A 19,544-nucleotide genomic window follows, 5' to 3' on the forward strand; every position below is an offset into this window, starting at 1 on the left:
AAAGCACACAAATTTTTTTTTTAAAAAGCAAGTAAACAAACAGATATATATGCCATTATGAATTGTGATAAGTAATATAAAGACGAAGAACACTTTCCATAAATTGAGTGGGGGAAATAAACTTTGAGTTGTGTTCAGATGAGGCCTCTCTGAAGACCTGTACCTGAGACTTGAAGAATAAGAAATAAGAAGGTGGTCATACAAAGACCACTAAGCCAAGAAGTGTTCTTGGAGGAGGGAACAGCAGGTGTAGTAAGAAAGGAAAGAACTTGGTGTTTTCAAGGACCTGAAAGGCCATGTTGCTGAAACAGAGTGAGTGAAAGCAAGGGCTACAGGAAGATGAGTTCAGAGAGATAGGCAGGGGTCATACCATTCTTTTAAGAAATTTGTTCATGAAGGGACAGAGAAAAAGCAATAATTGGAAGAGATTTGGGGTGACAAAAGTTGTTGTGGGGTTTTTTTTGGTTTTGGTTTTGGTTTGGGGGTTTTTTTTTGGTTTTTTTTGTTTTTGTTTTTTGTTTTTTTTCTGTTTTGTTCTGTTTAAATGTAAGTGGGAAAAATTCATTAAAAAGGGAATGGATGAAGAGGTAGCAGCAGTTTCTAACTATATGCCATTGGGCAGATTACTAAATGCCTTAGGAAAATTCTTAAACCACTCACTACCTCTGTTACCTATCTATGAAATTGGTCTAAAAGTAATACTCTTTGAACACTGCTTAGTACATAGGAAATACCAAATAAATGTTAGGGGGTAGTCAGAGTGTTTTCTGGAAAAAGCAGGAGGTGCCTTAGAGCAGGTGTGGAAGGACTGACCTTTAAGATATAATAACATTTCCTCCACTGGAGGGAAGGAGGGAAAGGAAGCATAAGAGATAGTGTAGATGCAAACAAATAGGTTTGTACAGTTGTAGGCAGAGTCTTGAGTAACACTGAAAATATGGATGTCTTCTCTTTACTTAGTGACTAATAGGCAGGATCATCCACTAAGGAATAGTTACTTACCTCTTAGGAGTTTGGGTTAAATGGGGAAGGTTTGAAATGGTTGTTTCACAGACTGGAAGAATACGCAGACTGGAGAAGTATCAAATATTTATGGGGGTACCAGTCTGTCGGGCTGTGTGACTTTCTTGCATCTGTGCTGATTCCTGGGTGCAAACAGGATTGAAGTTTTGCCAGATGCCGTCAGCAGAAGGACAAAGAGCAGAGAAGTATTAAAAGGTGAACAAAATGACGGACCCCATACTCTAGGCTAAAGAAAATGAATCGATAACAGCTGCTGTTGATACGGGAGGAGAAAAAGAAGGGGTATTAGACTGGCAGTGGACTAATCTTAATAGTGAGGGTAAATGAACAAAGCAAGTTACCAAGATTAGAAGTGTTGATTGAGAATAAGATGTTTGAATTAGGACTGTAAACCAGGTACAACATCTTCAGTTGATAGAGGGAAATGTCCAGAAGCTTGATAATGGCAGCAGCTTAAAAAGAGAATGATTGGGGTTGGCTAAATATTTTTTTTTTAAAGGCATGGAGTTTTTTGTGTGTTTTGTTTTACTAGAAAGTAGGCGAGGAGGAGTGGTTTGAAAACGACACTGGAGAACAAAGGGGATGCCAACCAAATCTCCCAAATATTGAGGAAAGTAGTCAAAGTTGCAACTTTACTTAGTTAGACTCAAGTGCCCACCACCCTCCAAAGGAAATCCAGTTATCCTTTGGGGGCTCGTGGGCACTGTAGCTTTTACTAAGATCTAAGGCTGATGGTAGCTGTGGAGACTGCAGCAGTGGATGTAGTGGAGAGGTTGTGCAGCAGCTTTTTCTGCGTAAGAGACCTGGGGTGGTTACTGAGTTTAGCATCCAAGATAAAATAGAGCGAAAAAGCGGAGTATAGTAATAGGACACAGAGTACAATCCTGTTTACATAAAATTTTAAATAGCTTTTCCCAAATTCTTTTCTAACACAAATTCAGTAGATGTTAATTTAGTTTCTTAAATATACTTAGTGATATTTGCTCAAATAAACCCATGAACGACTAAGCTAAATCTTCTTATACTGTGAAACTCAGTATATATCAGTGTTGAAAAGGCTATGAGAGAAATGCCAAAATTAAACAAATAAGTAGTTATAATAACCCAGTTTATATTTGTTTATTGGTAAAATACTCTTTTCAGAATCAAAAACATTTTTATCAGCATACTTCTTAACATCCCACAGTATTTTTTCTCAGTAAGAGAAGGAAGGATTGACATAGAGAGATGTCTGAAAGGATGTTCATCAAACTGTTAACAATGTTCACCTTTGGGTGGTGGATTTTGGATTTTTTTTTTTTCTATTCCTTGTATGTTTTGTATATTTGGTTTTTAAATTTATTTATTATTTATTTATTTATTTATCGCTGCATTAGGTCTTCGTCACTGCGCGCAGGGACTACTCTTTGTTGCATTGTGTGGGCTTCTCATTGCGGTGGCTTCTCTTGTTGCAGAGCACAGGCTCTAGGTGCACCAGCTTCAATAGTTGTGGCAGGTGGGCTCAGTAGTTGTGGCTTGCAGGCTCTAGAGCACAGGCTCAGTAGTTGTGGTGCATGGGCTTAGTTGTTCCGCGGCATGTGGGATCTTCCCGGACCAGGGCTCGAACCCATGTCCTCTGCATTGGCAGGCGGATTCTTAACCACTGCACCACCAGAGAAGTCCTGTTTTGTATATTTGAATTTTTATAATGAACAAACATCATTTTTATAATGGAGAGAGATTTCAAATAAGTGTGGAAAGTATAATCATTTGAGGATAATATGGTGAAATCTTTATCTTATATCTCACATCAAACTATATTTCCAAAGAGTTAAAGATTTAAATACAATAAATGAAAATTATAAAAGTAATAGAGGAAAATTAAAGAGACTGTCTTAAACTCTTGGAGTAGGGAAATAGCAGTGAGTATATCTAGTGGTTCTCCACTTGAAGGAATCAGAACTCTATGGAGAAATGTTTGATTCAAAGGAAAGAAAAAGATAAACCTGTAACATCTTTTTATGCTTAGAAATGCTTAAAGAATGATGAGGGTATGTCAAAAGGATACAGAAGCCAGCTCAAAAGAACTCCCACTGGCTAAAGAAGAGGCAATTTGAGGATCAAAATATATAAATATAATAATGGATTGTAACCCATTTAATAAAACAGGAAGCCACGAATACTTAGACACAAATAAATGAATGAATGAGTGAGTTATTAAGGAACAAGATATTGACATAGCCTCAAAGTACCTCCCCACAAAATATTGACTACTGCAAAGGGGAAAGTATAATTTTATGGTGGAGAAGCCTGGCAGACATCACCTTAATCAAATTAACGTCACCAGTAATGGGGCAAATTGAAATTATGTATCACCTGATAGCATGCAATGAGAAGATCTCAGCAACACTTCTGCGATATTCCTACCAGCTACTCATAATTTAAATCTAATCATGAGGAAACCTCAGACAAACCCAAATTGGGAACATTCTACCAAATAGCTGGCCTGTAATCCTCAAAAGTGTCAAGACCATAAAAGTCAAGAAAAATCTAAGGAATTTCCAGGTTGAAGGAGACTGAAGAGACAACTTGGGTGCAACATATGATTCTGAATTCAGTCCTTTTGCAATAAAGGATGATACTAGGACAAGTGGCAAAACTTGAATGGGGTCTGAAGATTTGATGGTAGTATCAGTTTCCTAATTATATCAATATCCTAAGTCAGATGGTCATATTATCATTATGTAGGGGAATGTTCTTGGACATTCTAGGACTCATACTGTAAATTATTAAGAAGTGATGGGTCATCATGTCAGGAACTTATTCTCTAGTGAAACAGAGAAAAAAGATTTTTTGATATATGCAACTTTTCTATAAATTTGAGATTGTTTCAAAATTTTAAAAAATACAAATGTGTGTATATATGTGTATATGTATGTATATACATATATATATATAGTAAATTAAGACCATTTTTAAATTAGTAAAAACAAATTGAGTGCCCTAATGCAAAATGGGCAAAAGATATCAACATGCTGTTCTCAAAAGAAGATATAGAAATAGCTAATAAAGCTAACTAATAATCAAAGAATTGTAAACAAAAACCAAAGAGATACCATTTTTCATCTGTCGGATATTTGAAATGATAATGCCTTGTGTTAAAGATAGTGTGAAGAAACACATGTCACTCGTGTTAATTGTACAAGTGTACATTATTAAAACAATTCTAGGAAAGTATATCAAAAGTGAGAATGTACATTATCATTGTTGCCATCATACCATTTATAGGAATCAGTAAAATTATTTCTCCTTTGGCAAAAAAATATAAGTACTTGAGCAAATATTTTCAATCTGGACAATCAGCTCTCTTTTCCCTATCCCATTCTTTCCTTTGAGAAAAACCCATTTGGAATTCAGTTCCTCCTTCAATAGAGGCCCACGCATGAACTGTGGCCATATTCCTTTTGCCTTCCACATTACTTAGCTCACTCCTGAAAGTGTTTTAAAAGACTAAATAAGTGAAAACACTAATTCAAAGAGATGCATGCACCCCAATCTTCATAGCAGGATTATTTACAGTACCCAAGGTATGAAAGCAACCTAAGCATCCATTAACAGATGAATGGATAAAGAAGATGTGATATACATATACAATGGAATATTACTCAGTCATTAAAAAAAGAATGAAATTTTGCCATTTGCAACATCATGTATGGAGCTGAAGAGTATTATGCTTAGTGAAATAAGTCAGAGAAAGACAAATATATGTTATCACTTATGCATGGAATCTAAAAAATAAAACGAATGAATATAACAAAACAGCAAGAGACTCACAGATACAGAGAACAAACTAGTGGTTACTAGTCAGGAGAGGGAAGGGTGGAGGAGCAGGATAGGGATAGGGGATTAAGAAGTACAAACTACTATGTGTAAAATAAATAAGCTATGCGGGAGCCCCTATGCGAGCATTTGACTTTACTGAGACCTCTGTACCATTGCCTATCATCTATCACCTGCCTTGATACACTCTTTCAACTAATTAACCATCTTGATCCATGGTCAGTTTTTTTATCTTCACTTCCATGTCCTTCTCTGGCTTTGTCTCACTTGCTCAGCAAAACTACTATTCTGGTTAAATGGGACTCTGAGTGAAAAGACAGAAAGTGGTGGTTGCGGGGAGGGAGTGTATGAATTGAGATTATACAAGGATAGCAGTTATTGATGATGACAAGATCTAAGGTATGACCATGGGAATGAGCATTGTAGGTAGAATGGAGACAAGATCATTGGAAGAGAGGACGTCAAGAAACTAAAAGGCCAGGGTGTTTGAAAGATGAGTAATGACCCAGAGTTGGAGAGATGACAGCAATAATGATGGATAGTAGGAGACAAAATTCAGTGACTTTTTTATATCAATAATTAAAGGAAATTAGAGTAATTGAACTGAATTATTTTTCATGAAAGATCATAACCACTGTCAACAGTGTCCCTGTCAGACAGTGGATTGTTTCATGGATGTATGCAATTCTTCCATCTTCATGATCTTAGTACTTTCCCAGCTGTGTTCCAGAGGTTTGTGCTGGTCATAGCCCTCCGTTGTGCCCCTAATATTACATCTCTGTATATTCTTCTCTTAGTTGAGTATCCATAGCAAAGAGAATCAAATCCAATGTTGTCAGGCGAAAAGCATCAGAAAAGAAAAATCAATAAATGACATCGTTCAGTGTAATAATAATGGAATTTTTAACTTGAAAATTACTTGTGAATAGACTTCACAGTCTTTGTAGTCACATGCAAATTATATGCTAATATAACTTTAGCTCAGCAAACTGTTTTACAGTTAGTTGAAACATTTGATATTGTGCCTACTGCCTTATAAGTATGTCTCACTCTTTGTCGTAGATGAATACCTGAAATATATGTGTGAATAGATTTTTAGTAATACAAATCATATTTTCTCAGTGACTTGCATAATGTCAAAAATCCTTCCTCTTTAAGTTAATCATAATTGGTAGTGATAACAGTTTCTCTTCCTAACAAGTAGTTAAATCAATACTTAAATGCACCAGAAATTCTTATTTTTCAAAACCCAGCAATGAATCATTTTAATGAGAAAAGTCATTCTTAAAAGAAAAGAAAAATCATCCTTGAATCATATAATTTTAAGTCAGAATGGACAACAGAGATTATCTAGTATAGCTCCTTCGGTTTACAGATGAGAAAATTTTGAAGCCCAGAACAGAAAAAGTAAAGAATTTGCCTCACATCACGCATTTTGCTACAGTTGTTGGAACAGATAGAACCAGAACCCAGATCTTAAGCATACTTTCCACTGTGCTATACTGGTATCTAGTTTGTATACTTGTAAATTTATGCTTTTCAATATTGAATTTTCTTAATAAACCATACACCAAGTTAATACCAGTGAGGCTTATTGGTGAAGTTCTCACCAGTGCAACTAAAAGAGAAATACCTCCTTAAGACTATACACCTGAATACTTTGACTTTATTGAATGGAGCCGTGTTCAAACCTCATCTGAGCCACATTGGTGTATTTGAACCCACAGACTTTTCATTGAATCTGGATCTCGCTGTGGATCTCACTCTAATTTAACCAAAAGAACTTAACTCGAAGTTTTAGAAAACTTGAATTTTAAGTGCCACTTCTGTTACTTAATTGTTGTATAGCCATGGCCAAATTACTTGCCCCTGATGGGTCTTAATTTTCTCAACCATAAAATGAAGATAATGGCTATACTTACCTCACAAAGTTACCGTAATGATCAAGTGTTGTGACAGTGATGCAAAAGATTTTGAGTATTTGTTATGTGCCAGACACTTTGCCAGTTGATATAATTACAATCAGAAACAAATCCAAGAGCTTATTTTCTATGAGTTAACTTTTCACTTATCAACTAGTTAATTTCACATATACTAATTTTATTTTTTTAATTTATTTTTTCACAGATGAAATCTTGTCTCCTGTTACCTAAGTTTTTTTTGTTGTTGTTGTTACATTTATTCTTTGATCACATTAATACTTTTATAAGTATTCCTTTGTTCACTGAGAAACTGCAAGGTAATTATCTGTTATTCGTTATCTACTTGATTTCTTTTCTAGGTATACATCTGATTCTTTTTCTTACAGTAATGTTTTTTATCTTTCTTAATGAGATTGAATGACAGAATTACCTTTCACAGGAAAACCAGTGCCATTTGTTGATATAAATTAAAATTCTCTGATGCAGATATCCATTAGACCTCTTACTGAAAATCAGGGGAGGAGGGATATTGATAGGCATGAAAGTCTCAGTTTTTTCTATCAACTTTTTAAAACATCTTAAACTTGGTCATCAGAATATAGGTTTACATTGGGTGGTTGGATCCCTTTATATTTTAAAGGTAAAAATTAAAATTCTAATAACTTTTTTATATTCTTTGTACTGTTATAGTTTTAAAGACATTGTAGAATTTCAAGATAGATAATTTTACTATGAAAGTTGTTGAAAATTATGAAAATCAGGCAAAATAAAATACATGATTTGAAATGTGCTGCCTTTGAGATATGTTATAAACACCATGATAACCTAACCTTTGTGAAATGTTTGGAAACATTAATAAGGAAGCCAGAGTCATATTTGTAACTGGGTTTCCTTCTTGACAACTCCTGTTTTATGAGTTACTAGACTGCTGAACAAACAGAAAGGCAACATCCTCAAAATTAAAGGGGTTTAATAAAAAAAAAAAAAAAATTTAGGTGACAAGATATTTATTTTCAGCAAAAAAAATATATTACTATAAATATTGTTGACAAGGAAATTTATCTCATGGAGGTTAACAATACTTAGTATTTTAATATTAATACCATATAAACTAGTTCAGTTTTAAAAGTTCTAATCCCACGTATCAAAAAATGAATATTCTCAGTGTACATAAATATTGATTTTTTTCCCATTTATTTTGTCATCAAAGTGTTCATTTTCCTAGGAATCTAACTAGATCGGAAAATTTACTTTATTATAAAGTTCTAATCACTGTTAGTGATTGGGTTGTTTATGTCAATGTGAAATAAGGAAAGAGACTAAGACGTATTTGGCTTTATGTCTTGTTTTTGTTCTCATATCAAGAGAACAACCGCCCCAAACCATTGAAGAGAATCTTAGACCTACTATAGTTATCTTAACAGGCTGTGAAAAGATGAAATGGATAAATGGTGGCAACTAAAAAACTAAGAAGTAATTTATGTATGTGGTATTTAGTAGTGTGCCTTTAGATAGCAAATTTACTACCAAATACTTAAGGCAGATTTTATTATTGAACAATTTGGGGCAGAGGGAAATATGCTTAAGAAAATTTTTGAACATATGAAATAATAATGGTCTTAGGTAGATTCATTATTGGTGGATTAGGATACACTGGATATGTTTTTGATCCACCCTCCTTTAACCCATATGAGATTCGTCAAATGGTTGGCTGGAATTCATTTCATAATATGGGGCCTTGGAGCAGATTTTAGCCCCTGTGCAAAGCTAACTGACCCAGATAGGGATTGAATCTGCTGCGTTCAAACAGCAACGCTGTGTTCTGTAAGTTGAGCTAGCGAGGACAAATACGTGTTAAGATGTGAAATAGTCACATCGTTGTCCTTATAGAATATCATTGTTTATAGACACATTTCCTCACAAAAGTAGAAAAATGTGGTCATGAAATCCATTGTATTTTTATTGAAAATGGAGAAATAAGTATATGAGAAATAACTGTACTGCCAAATCCTTCAATTGGAGTAATACTTGTTTTGCACAGAACACCATTCTTTTCTCTTGGTTTTCTTTTTTTGTTGCTGTTCGAGAGGTACTTTTGGGCTGGGTGTGACTGTTCTATAAAATGTTTTCAGTGGCAAGTGGCAAGAACCACTTGCCATTGATTTTGCACACATTAATTTAAGCAGTTTGCTACATTTCCTAACTTACATTCTTTAATGTTACCTGAATGCTTCAAATTATATTTCCTTTTTTCTTTATGGCAGGCACTTCTGCCTATATGATCACTTTACTTAGGATCACAGTTAAGCAAATACTTTTGTATTTTTTTCTTTTTTATAAATTTATTTATTTATTTTTGGCTGCATTGGGTCTTCATTGCTGCACTTGGGCACTCTCTAGTCACGGCGAGCGGGGGTTACTCTTCGTCGCGTTGTGCAGGCTTCTCATTGCGGTGGCTTCTCTTGTTGCAGAGCATGGGCTCTAGGCGCACAGGCTTCAAGAGTTGTGGCACGAGGGCTCCGTTGTGGCTCGCGGGCTCTAGAGCGCAGGCTTAGTAGTTGTGGCGCACAGGCTTAGTTGCTCCGCAGCATGTGGGATCTTCCCGGACCAGGGCTCAAACCTGTGTCCCCTCCATTGGCAGGCAGATTCTTAACCATTACGCCACCAGGGAAGTCCCAATACTTTTGTATTTTTAAGATCACCTGCAGCTTTTACAGTATTAGGCACTTCAATTTCGATGAAATTGCAGTGTTCCAGAATTTCATTATCATGACATTTAATGTTCAGATATAGCACACAGGTTGTCCATTATGAAGAATCTTAAATTCAGTTAATGTTAAAGCAGATTTTCTTCACTCTTACTAAATTTTTGTTATGTTTCATAGCACTTGTAAAATATTTTGAAATAGTAACATTAATGCTAACATTCATGTGGGAAACAGTTTATCTTCTTAAATTCATACATTTGTCTTACTTTTTTTTTACAGACAGAAGTGGAGCTTATATTCACTTGTCTTCACTTTTCTTAAAAAATTGTTTTTGAATTAATATTATTTTAGCGATTTGTTCTAAGAATATTAAAACTTTGATGGAAGATGAGCTCAGGTGATCAGGACATTGATTCAGGTGTACTTGGCATAGCAGTTCATTAACTATGTGTTAATTATCTATGATTACTCCTGAAAAGCTATAGTGGCTTCATCTTTTAGGTTGCTTCATTAAATCATTAATTTTCTTGGAGGTAACTAAGCCTGACATAATTAAGTCGTCTCAGTCTCCACAGATTTTTATCTTCCCATGATGTCAAGAACATTGACCTAGTTAATATAGGGCATTGCAACTTATTCCATGGATGTACTGACTTTTTATTTTAGAATGCCTTATACTATTTTGTCTTATATTTAAGTATAGTCTCATAAATGTATATCTTTTAATTATTTATTTAAAGTTTTAGCTTACAGTTTATATTTCCTGTGTAATAAGCCCATTTATGCATTTGAACCACTTCTTATCAACAGTTCTTTGAACCATGGCTACATAAAGCTGCTGCAGTTTATCCAGAACATCATTTCTGAGGAAGGATTTGATGGATCCAATCCCCAGGTATTGAGTACCTTCAAAGCCTTTTTATAATCATGTATGTAATGCTGTTTTTAAACTCTCTAGGGGTAGACCCAGAAGGTCTTGGAATAATCAACAGCGAACAAGCTGTTTCTAAGCATAGAGGATGTAAATAAGCAGAGCACAGGCAGCCTTAGTTTGACTGTAAATGTGTATTTAGAATTTTAGCTAAGTTCTCAGTGGATGCACATAAGGAGTTCACATACATTGTCAACATTAATTATTTTTAATTATGTATTTGTAGTACCTGGAGTTTAAATACCACAGTTTGAAAATTACTGTTAAATCTGCAAGACTTGTACTTTTCTATCTAAATTTTTTTATTTCTGTCATTTAGGCCTTAATGTTAAATTATCTTATGAGTAAGAATTAATTATTTCAAGATTTTATTTATTATATTATGCTTTGAGTTGTCTCATTGAATAAAAGATGCATTTTTATTTGCTACATTAAAACATTTTATAAGTTAACTATTTCTCTGTAGCTCTATTTTTAAAAACTTCCTCTGGATTCCTGCTATTAAAAATGTTCCGGTTAGTTTAACTTAAACAAAATGAGGGAAATTTTATTTCTAGATATCATGCCTTTCACAATTCTTCCTCAGTGATTTTAATTGCTATTGCTGCTAAAAGTTTTGCATTTCATTTATAGTATTTTAGCAGAATTATTTCCAGAGCACCATTATTTTTATTGAAGAAGACAAAAAAGCCAAAAGTCTTATTTTCAGCATTATCAACTACATTTGCTCTTAATTCATATCACAGATTTTTAAATATTCTTATAAGCTTTATTGCTATATTTAACACTTTGCCCATGGCAAAATAAATACTTTTAAAATTTGTTTTGATCATCAGTTTAATAGCAGGTTGAAAATACTTATGTGTGTATGGCAAAGCACAGACATTCATTTATAGATGGTTTTTCATGTATGTTACAATTTTTGTGATGGCCCTTGGTATTTAGTACAGTTTTATTTTGCTCATTGTTGTTCCATTTTTGGTCCTAGCTAAGATTTATGGGCACCATGTCTTCTCTTTGGTGGCAGTGCCCGTCTGGAGAGGTAATTGGTCCCTGACAGACACCTCTCCCCACTTGCTCTGGTAACTATGGAAACAGGCATGTCATAACAGTTCCTGTGGTACAGTGTGCAGAGCTGCTGCTCTTGTAGGATGATGACACATCTTCTAAGAGCAAGAAATTTTATAGAATGCAAAAAAAGCAAAGGCAGTAACAAAGAGATACCCTTATACTTACATATATGGATATGTATACACACACACACACATCCAAAGAACCCTTAAAAAGCTATTATTGGAATAGAATGAAAGGTTTGTTTTCTTACTTGTTTATTTGACTATGAATCAACACTGTTTTCAGTAAACAATATTTTATTTCATGAACATTGATAGACAACAAACTGGTTTGGGTCTCTGAACCAGAGGTTCTATAACTTTTGACCTTCATAAAGATTAAACAGGGTTGAGACAGACATTTTTATGGTGAATACCAGGAATGCTAAAAACAAATTTTAAATTAAATTAAATATGCCAATAAGTTATTATAAATATATATTTCCAATTTTATTAGAACTAAAATATAGTTAATGAATTTGTATATTTTTTAATTATGGATTACATCATTTGCTAAATTACCTAGTCTATACATCTGCCTCAGAAACTTTAGATTACTTCCGAAAGCCACAGAAATGCATCTATCAGGCACTACTTCAAAAAATATTATTCCCGAGTCAAAATAATATTCTGACACTGAAATAAATCCTACTTTTTAAAAGGATATTTTCATCTTACTTTCTCTATCACAACATTTTCAAATAAACTAAACTAGTTGGAGGCAACAAATAGAAATAGACTCTAAGGAACAGAATATTATATACTACCATATAATTAATAACAGTAGTAAGTAAAGTATTGTAGGTCATCCGTAAAGATACTTGGAGTGCAAACATTTACAAATCGCTGTCATAATTTTATTTTTAATTTTTGATTTTCAGATATCTAAGAAATAATACAATAAGTGAAATTTGAACATTGATTTTACTTAGAGTACCAGATTAAATATTTTAGATCTTCTCATAGGGATAAATGTATTTATTGTTCAACTGTCAGCAAACATTTATTTTTTTAATTTTATTATGCCTTACAGTATGCCCCATTATTATATGGTGTAGCAAGGAATTATATGTCCCAAACAACACAGGAAATTTGTAACTCAGCCTTTGTTTTTACAATACTGTCATATTTTTTAAAATATAAATGTATTCCCTGTGTTGAAGTATTATGCTCAATTATGTTCTAATGTGCTGTGTACCTACTTCACTTAAATATCTTATCACTCATTCATTCTCTGGCTTAATATTTTCATTCTTTCTATATGTGTATATCAGTGTAACTGTCAAAGTCACTAAACTGTGGTTCTCATGATTCTGCACCTGACAGTATTTTTGTTATAAACTTGTGTAAACTTTTTGATACAACAGTAGTAGGTAATGGTGACTGTGGGTTAAAATACAGCTGACCTTTAGTTTCTGAAATGTTGACAGGGTAAACAATATGAGGCTGCTCTCCTTTTACCACCAGATTTCATTCTAATATCTAGATTTGGGGTGGGGGAGGAATTTTCTCTCTTTTTTTTCCAGGTTGCTCTTTCTGTTAGGAATCTAACTTAAGCTACAGTTCATAAGATAACAAGTTTAAGGATGAGAAGAATGAACCTTTTTTTTTTTTTTTTAAACATCTTTATTGAAGTATAATTGCCTTACAATGGTGTGTTAGCTTCTGCTTTATAACAAAGTGAATCAGTTATACATATACAATATGTTCCCATTTCTCTTCCCTCTTGCATCTCCCTCCCTCCCACCCTCCCCATCCCACCCCTCTAGGTGGTCAAAAAGCACCGAGCTGATCTCCCTGTGCTATGCGGCTGCTTCCCACTAGTTATCTATTTTACATTTGGTAGTGTATATATGTCCATGACACTCTCTTACCCTGTCACATCTCACCCCACCCCCTCCCCATATCCTCAAGTCCATTCTCTAGTAGGTCTGTGTCTTTATTCCCGTCTTGCCACTAGGTTCTTCATGGCCTTTTTTTTTTTTTTTTTTTTTCCTTAGATTCCGTATATATGTGTTAGCATACTGTATTTGTTTTTCTCTTTCTGACTTACTTCACTCTGTATGACAGACTCTAACTCCATCCACCTCATTACAAATACCTCCATTTCATTTCTTTTTATGGCTGAGTAATATTCCATTGTATATATGTGCCACATCTTCTTTATCCATTCATCTGTCGATGGACATTTAGGTTGCTTCCATGTCCTGGCTATTGTAAATAGAGCTGCAATGAACATTTTGGTACATGACTCTTTTTGACCTATGGTTTTCTCAGGGTATATGCCCAGTATTGGGATTGCTGGGTCGTATGGTAGTTCTATTTGTAGTTTTTTCAGGAACCTCCATACTGTTCTCCATAGTGGCTGTATCAATTTACATTCCCACCAACAGTGCAAGAGTGTTCCCTTTCCTCCACACCCTCTCCAGCATTTATTGTTTCTAGATTTTTTGATGATGGCCATTCTGACCGGTGTGAGATGATATCTCATTGTAGTTTTGATTTGCATTTCTCTAATGATTAATGATGTTGAGCATTCTTTCATGTGTCTGTAGGCCATCTGTATATCTTCTTTGGAGAAATGTCTATTTAGGTCTTCTGCCCATTTTTGGATTGGGTTGTTGGTTTTTTTGTTATTGAGCTGCATGAGCTGCTTGTAAATCTTGGAGATTAATCCTTTGTCAGTTGCTTCATTTGCAAATATTTTCTCCCATTCTGATGGTTGTCTTTTGGTCTTGTTTATGGTTTCCTTTGCTGTGCAAAAGCTTTTAAGTTTCATTAGGTCCCATTTGTTTATTTGTGTTCTTATTTCCATTTCTCTGGGAGCTGGGTCAAAAAGAATCTTGCTGTGATGTATGTCATAGAGTGTTCTGCCTATGTTTTCCTCTAAGAGTTTGATAGTGTCTGCCCTTACACTTAGGTCTTTAATCCATTTTGAGTTTATTTTTGTGCATGGTGTCAGGGAGTGTTCTAATTTCATACTTTTACATGTACCTGTCCAATTTTCCCAGCACCACTTATTGAAGAGGCTGTCTTTTCTCCACTGTATATTCTTGCCACCTTTATCAAAGATAAGGTGACCATATGTGTGTGGGTTTATCTCTGGGCTTTCTATCCTGTTCCATTGATCTATATTTCTGTTTTTGTGCCAGTACCAAACTGTCTTGATTACTGAAGCTTTGTAATATAGTCTGAAGTCAGGGAGCCTGATTCCCCCAGCTCCATTTTTCGTTCTCAAGATTGCTTTGGCTATTCGGGGTCTTTTGTGTTTCCATACAAATTGTGAAATTTTTTGTTCTAGTTCTGTGAAAAATGCCAGTGGTAGTTTGATAGGGACTGCATTGAATCTGTAGATTGCTTTGGGTAGTAGAGTCATTTTCACAATGTTGATTCTTCCAATCCAGGAACATGGTATATCTCTCCATCTATTTGTATCATCTTTAATTTCTTTCATCAGTGTCTTATAATTTTCTGCATACAGGTCTTTTGTCTCCTTAGGTAGGTTTATTCCTAGATATTTTATTCTTTTTGTTGCAATGGTAAATGGGAGTGTTTTCTTAATTTCACTTTCAGATTTTTCGTCATTAGTGTATAGAAATGCAAGAGATTTCTGTGCATTAATTTTGTATCCTGCTACTTTACCAAATTCATTGATTAGCTCTAGGAGTTTTCTGGTAGCATCTTTAGGATTCTCTATGTATAGTATCATGTCATCTGCAAATAGTGACAGCTTTACTTCTTCTTTTCCGATTTGGATTCCTTTTATTTCTTTGTCTTCTCTGATTGCTGTGGCTAGCACTTCCAAAACTATGTTGAATAATAGTGGTGAGAGTGGGCAACCTTGTCTTGTTCCTGATCTTAGTGGAAATGGTTTCAGTTTTTCACCATTGAGGACAATGTTGGCTGTGGGTTTGTCATATATGGCCTTTATTATGTTGAGGAAAGTTCCCTCTATGCCTACTTTCTGCAGGGCTTTTATCATAAATGGATGTTGAATTTTGTCGAAAGCTTTCTCTGCATCTATTGAGATGATCATATGGTTTTTCTCCTTCAATTTGTTAATATGGTGTATCACATTGATTGATTTGCGTATATTGAAGAATCCTTGCATTCCTGGGATAAACCCCACTTGATCATGGTGTATGATCCTTTTAATGTGCTGTTGGATTCTGTTTGCTAGTATTTTGTTGAGGATTTTTGCATCTATGTTCATCAGTGATATTGGCCTGTAGTTTTCTTTCTTTGTGACATCTTTGTCTGGTTTTGGTATCAGGGTGATGGTGGCCTCGTAGAATGAGTTTGGGAGTGTTCCTCCCTCTGCAATATTTTGGAAGAGTTTGAGAAGGATAGGTGTTAGCTCTTCTCTAAATGTTTGATAGAATTCACCTGTGAAGCCATCTGGTCCTGGGCTTTTGTTTGTTGGAAGGTTTTTAATCACAGTTTCAATTTCAGTGCTTGTGATTGGTCTGTTCATATTTTCTATTTCTTCCTGGTTCAGTCTCGGCAGTTTGTGCATTTCTAAGAATCTGTCCATTTCTTCCAGGTTGTCCATTTTATTGGCATAGAGTTGCTTGTAGTAATCTCTCATGATCTTTTGTATTTCTGCAGTGTCAGTGGTTACTTCTCCTTTTTCATTTCTAATTCTATTGATTTGAGTCTTCTCCCTTTTTCTCTTGATGAGTCTGGCTAATGGTTTATCAATTTTGTTTATCTTCTCAAAGAACCAGCTTTTAGTTTCATTGATTTTTGCTATTGTTTCCTTCATTTCTTTTTCATTTATTTCTGACCTGATCTTTATGATTTCTTTCCTTCTGCTGGCTTTGGGGTTTTTTTGTTCTTCTTTCTCTAATTGCTTCAGGTGCAAGGTTAGGTTGTTTATTCGAGATGTTTCCTGTTTCTTGAGGTAGGCTTGTATTGCTATAAACTTCCCTCTTAGCACTGCTTTTGCTGCGTCCCATAGGTTTTGGGTCGTCGTATCTCCATTGTCATTTGTTTCTAGGTATTTTTTGATTTCCCCTTTGATTACTTCAGTAATCACTTCGTTATTAAGTAGTGTATTGTGTAGCCTCCATGTGTTTGTATTTTTTACAGATCTTTTCCTGTAATTGATATCTAGTCTCATAGCGTTGTGGTCGGAAAAGATACTTGATACAATTTCAATTTTCTTAAATTTACCAAGGCTTGATTTGTGACCCAAGATATGATCTATCCTGGAGAATGTTCCATGAGCACTTGAGAAAAATGTGTATTCTGTTGTTTTTGGGTAGAATGTCCTATAAATATCAATTAAGTCCATCTTGTTTAATGTATCATTTAAAGCTTGTGTTTCCTTATTTATTTTCATTTTGGATGATCTGTCCATTGGTGAAAGTGGGGTGTTAAAGTCCCCTACTATGATTGTGTTGCTGTCGATTTCCCCTTTTATGGCTGTTAGTATTTGCCTTATGTATTGAGGTGCTCCTATGTTGGGTGCATAAATATTTACAATTGTTATAGCTTCCTCTTGGATCAATCCCTTGATCATTATATAGTGTCCTTCTTTGTCTCTTGTAATAGTCTTTATTTTAAAGTCTATTTTGTCTGATATGAGAATTGCTACTCCAGCTTTCTTTTGATTTCCATTTGCATGGAATATCTTTTTCCATCCCCTCACTTTCAGCCTGTATGTGTCTCTAGGTCTGAAGTGGGTCTCTTGTAGACAGCATATATATGGGTCTTGTTTTTGTATCCATTCAGCCAGCCTGTGTCTTTTGGTGGGAGCATTTAATCCATTTACATTCAAGGTAATTATCGATATGTATGTTCCTATTCCCATTTTCTTAAATGTTTTTGGTTTGTTATTGTAGGTGTTTTCCTTCCCTTGTGTTTCTTGCCTAGAGAAGTTCCTTTAGCATTTGTTGTAAAGCTGGTTTGGTGGTGCTGAACTCTCTCAGCTTTTGCTTGTCTGTAAAGGTTTTAATTTCTCCATCGAATCTGAATGAGATCCTTGCTGGGTAGAGTAATCTTGGTTGTAGGTTTTTCTCCTTCATCACTTTAAGTATATCCTGCCACTCCCTTCTGGCTTGCAGAGTTTCTGCTGAAAGATCAGATGTTAACCTTATGGGGATTCCCTTGTGTGTTATTTGTTTTTTTTCCCTTGCTGCCTTTAATATGTTTTCCTTATATTTAATTTTTGACAGTTTGATTAATATGTGTCTTGGCGTGTTTCTCCTTGGGTTTATCCTGTATGGGACTCTCTGTGCTTCCAGGACTTGATTAACTATTTCCTTTCCCATATTAGGGAAGTTTTCAACTATAATCTCTTCAAATATTTTCTCAGTCCCTTTCTTTTTCTCTTCTTCTTCTGGGACCCCTATAATTCGAATGTTGGTGCGTTTAATGTTGTCCCAGAGGTCTCTGAGACTGTCCTCAGTTCTTTTCATTCTTTTTTCTTTATCCTGCTCTGTAGTAGTTATTTCCACCATTTTATCTTCCAGGTCACTTATCCTTTCTTCTGCCTCAGTTATTCTGCTATTGATCCCATCTAGAGTATTTTTAATTTCATTTATTGTGTTTTTCATCATTGCTTGGTTCCTCTTTAGTTCTTCTACGTCCTTGTTAAATGTTTCTTGCATTTTGTCTATTCTATTGCCAAGATTTTGGATCATCCTTACTATCATTATTCTGAATTCTTTTTCAGGTAGACTACCTATTTCCTCTTCATTTGTTAAGTCTAGTGTGCTTTGACCCTGCTCCTTCATCTGCTGTGTGTTTTTTTGTCGTCTCATTTTGCTTATCTTACTGTGTTTGGGGTCTCCTTTTCACAGACTGCAGGTTTGTAGTTCCCGTTGTTTTTGGTATCTGTCCCCAGTGGCTAAGTTTGGTTCAGTGGGTTGTGTAGGCTTCCTGGTGTAGGGAACTAGTGCCTGAGCTCTGGTGGATGAGGCTGGATCTTGTCTTTCTGGTGGGCACATCCACGTCTGGTGGTGTATTTTGGGGGTGTCTGTGGCCTTATTATGATTTTAGGCAGCCTCTCTGCTAATGGATGGGGCTGTGTTCCTGTCTTGCTAGTTGTTTGGCATAGGGTGTTCAGCACTGTAGCTTGCTGGTCATTGAGTGATGCTGGGTCTTGATGTTGAGATGGAGATCTCTGAGAGATTTTTACCGTTTGGTATTACGTGGAGCTGGGAGGTCTCTTGTGGACCAGTGTCCTGAGGTTGGCTCTCCCACCTCAGAGGCACGGCCCTGATGCCTGGCTGGAGCACCAAGAGCCTTTCGTCCACACGGCTCAGAGTAAAAGGGAGAAAAAATAGAAAGAAAGAAAGAAAGAAAGTAAGAAAGGAAGAAAGAAAGAAAGAAAGAAAGAAAGAAAGAAAGAAAGAAAGAAAGAAAGAAAGAAACGAGGGAGGGAGGGAGGGAGGGAGGGAGGGAGGAAGGAAAGAAAGAAAGAAAGAAAGAAAGAAAGAAAGAAAGAAAGAAAGAAAGAAAGAAAGAAAGAAAGAAAGAAAGAAAGAAAGAAAGAAAGAAAGAGGCTATAATATAGTGAAGCAAAATAAAGCTATTGTAAAGCAAAGCTATACAGACAAAATCTCACCCAGAAGCATATACATATACACTCACACAAAAAAAAAAAGGAACAGGGGAAAAATTAATATATCCTGCTCCCAAAGTCCACCTCCTGAATTTGGGATGATTCGTTGTCTATTCAGGTATTCAGCAGATGCAGGCACATCAAGTTGTTTGTGGAGTTTTAATCCGCTACTTCTGAGGCTGCTGGGAGAGATTTCCCCTTCTCTTCCCTGTTCACACAGCTCCTGGGGTTCAGCTTTGGATTTGGACCCGCCTCTGCGTGTAGGTCACCTGAGGGCGTCTATTCCCCGCCCAGACAGAACGGGGTTAAAGGAGCAGCTGCTTCGGGGGCGCTGGCTCACTCAGGCCGCGGGGAGGGAGGGGTACGGAGGAGGCGGGGCGAGCCTGCGGCGTCAGAGGCCGGCGTGACGTTGCACCAGCCTGAGGCGCGCAGTGCGTTCTCCCGGGGAATTTGTCCGGG

At 35.7% G+C, this 19,544-nt stretch overlaps 1 protein-coding gene across 2 annotated transcripts in view; it reads left to right on the forward strand.

Moving 5' to 3' along the window:
• ELP4 (elongator acetyltransferase complex subunit 4) overlaps positions 1–19,544 on the forward strand; it is a 221,601-nt gene that overhangs the window by 58,757 nt on the left and 143,300 nt on the right. For both annotated transcript variants that reach the window (XM_068555179.1, XM_068555180.1), the window contains exon 6: positions 10,283–10,367. In XM_068555179.1, the coding sequence (XP_068411280.1) occupies positions 10,283–10,367 (85 nt within the window). The remainder of the gene's footprint in view (positions 1–10,282; positions 10,368–19,544) is intronic.

The sequence above is a fragment of the Eschrichtius robustus genome, chromosome 11 (genome assembly GCF_028021215.1).
Source record: "Eschrichtius robustus isolate mEscRob2 chromosome 11, mEscRob2.pri, whole genome shotgun sequence".
Lineage (NCBI taxonomy): Eukaryota > Metazoa > Chordata > Mammalia > Artiodactyla > Eschrichtiidae > Eschrichtius > Eschrichtius robustus.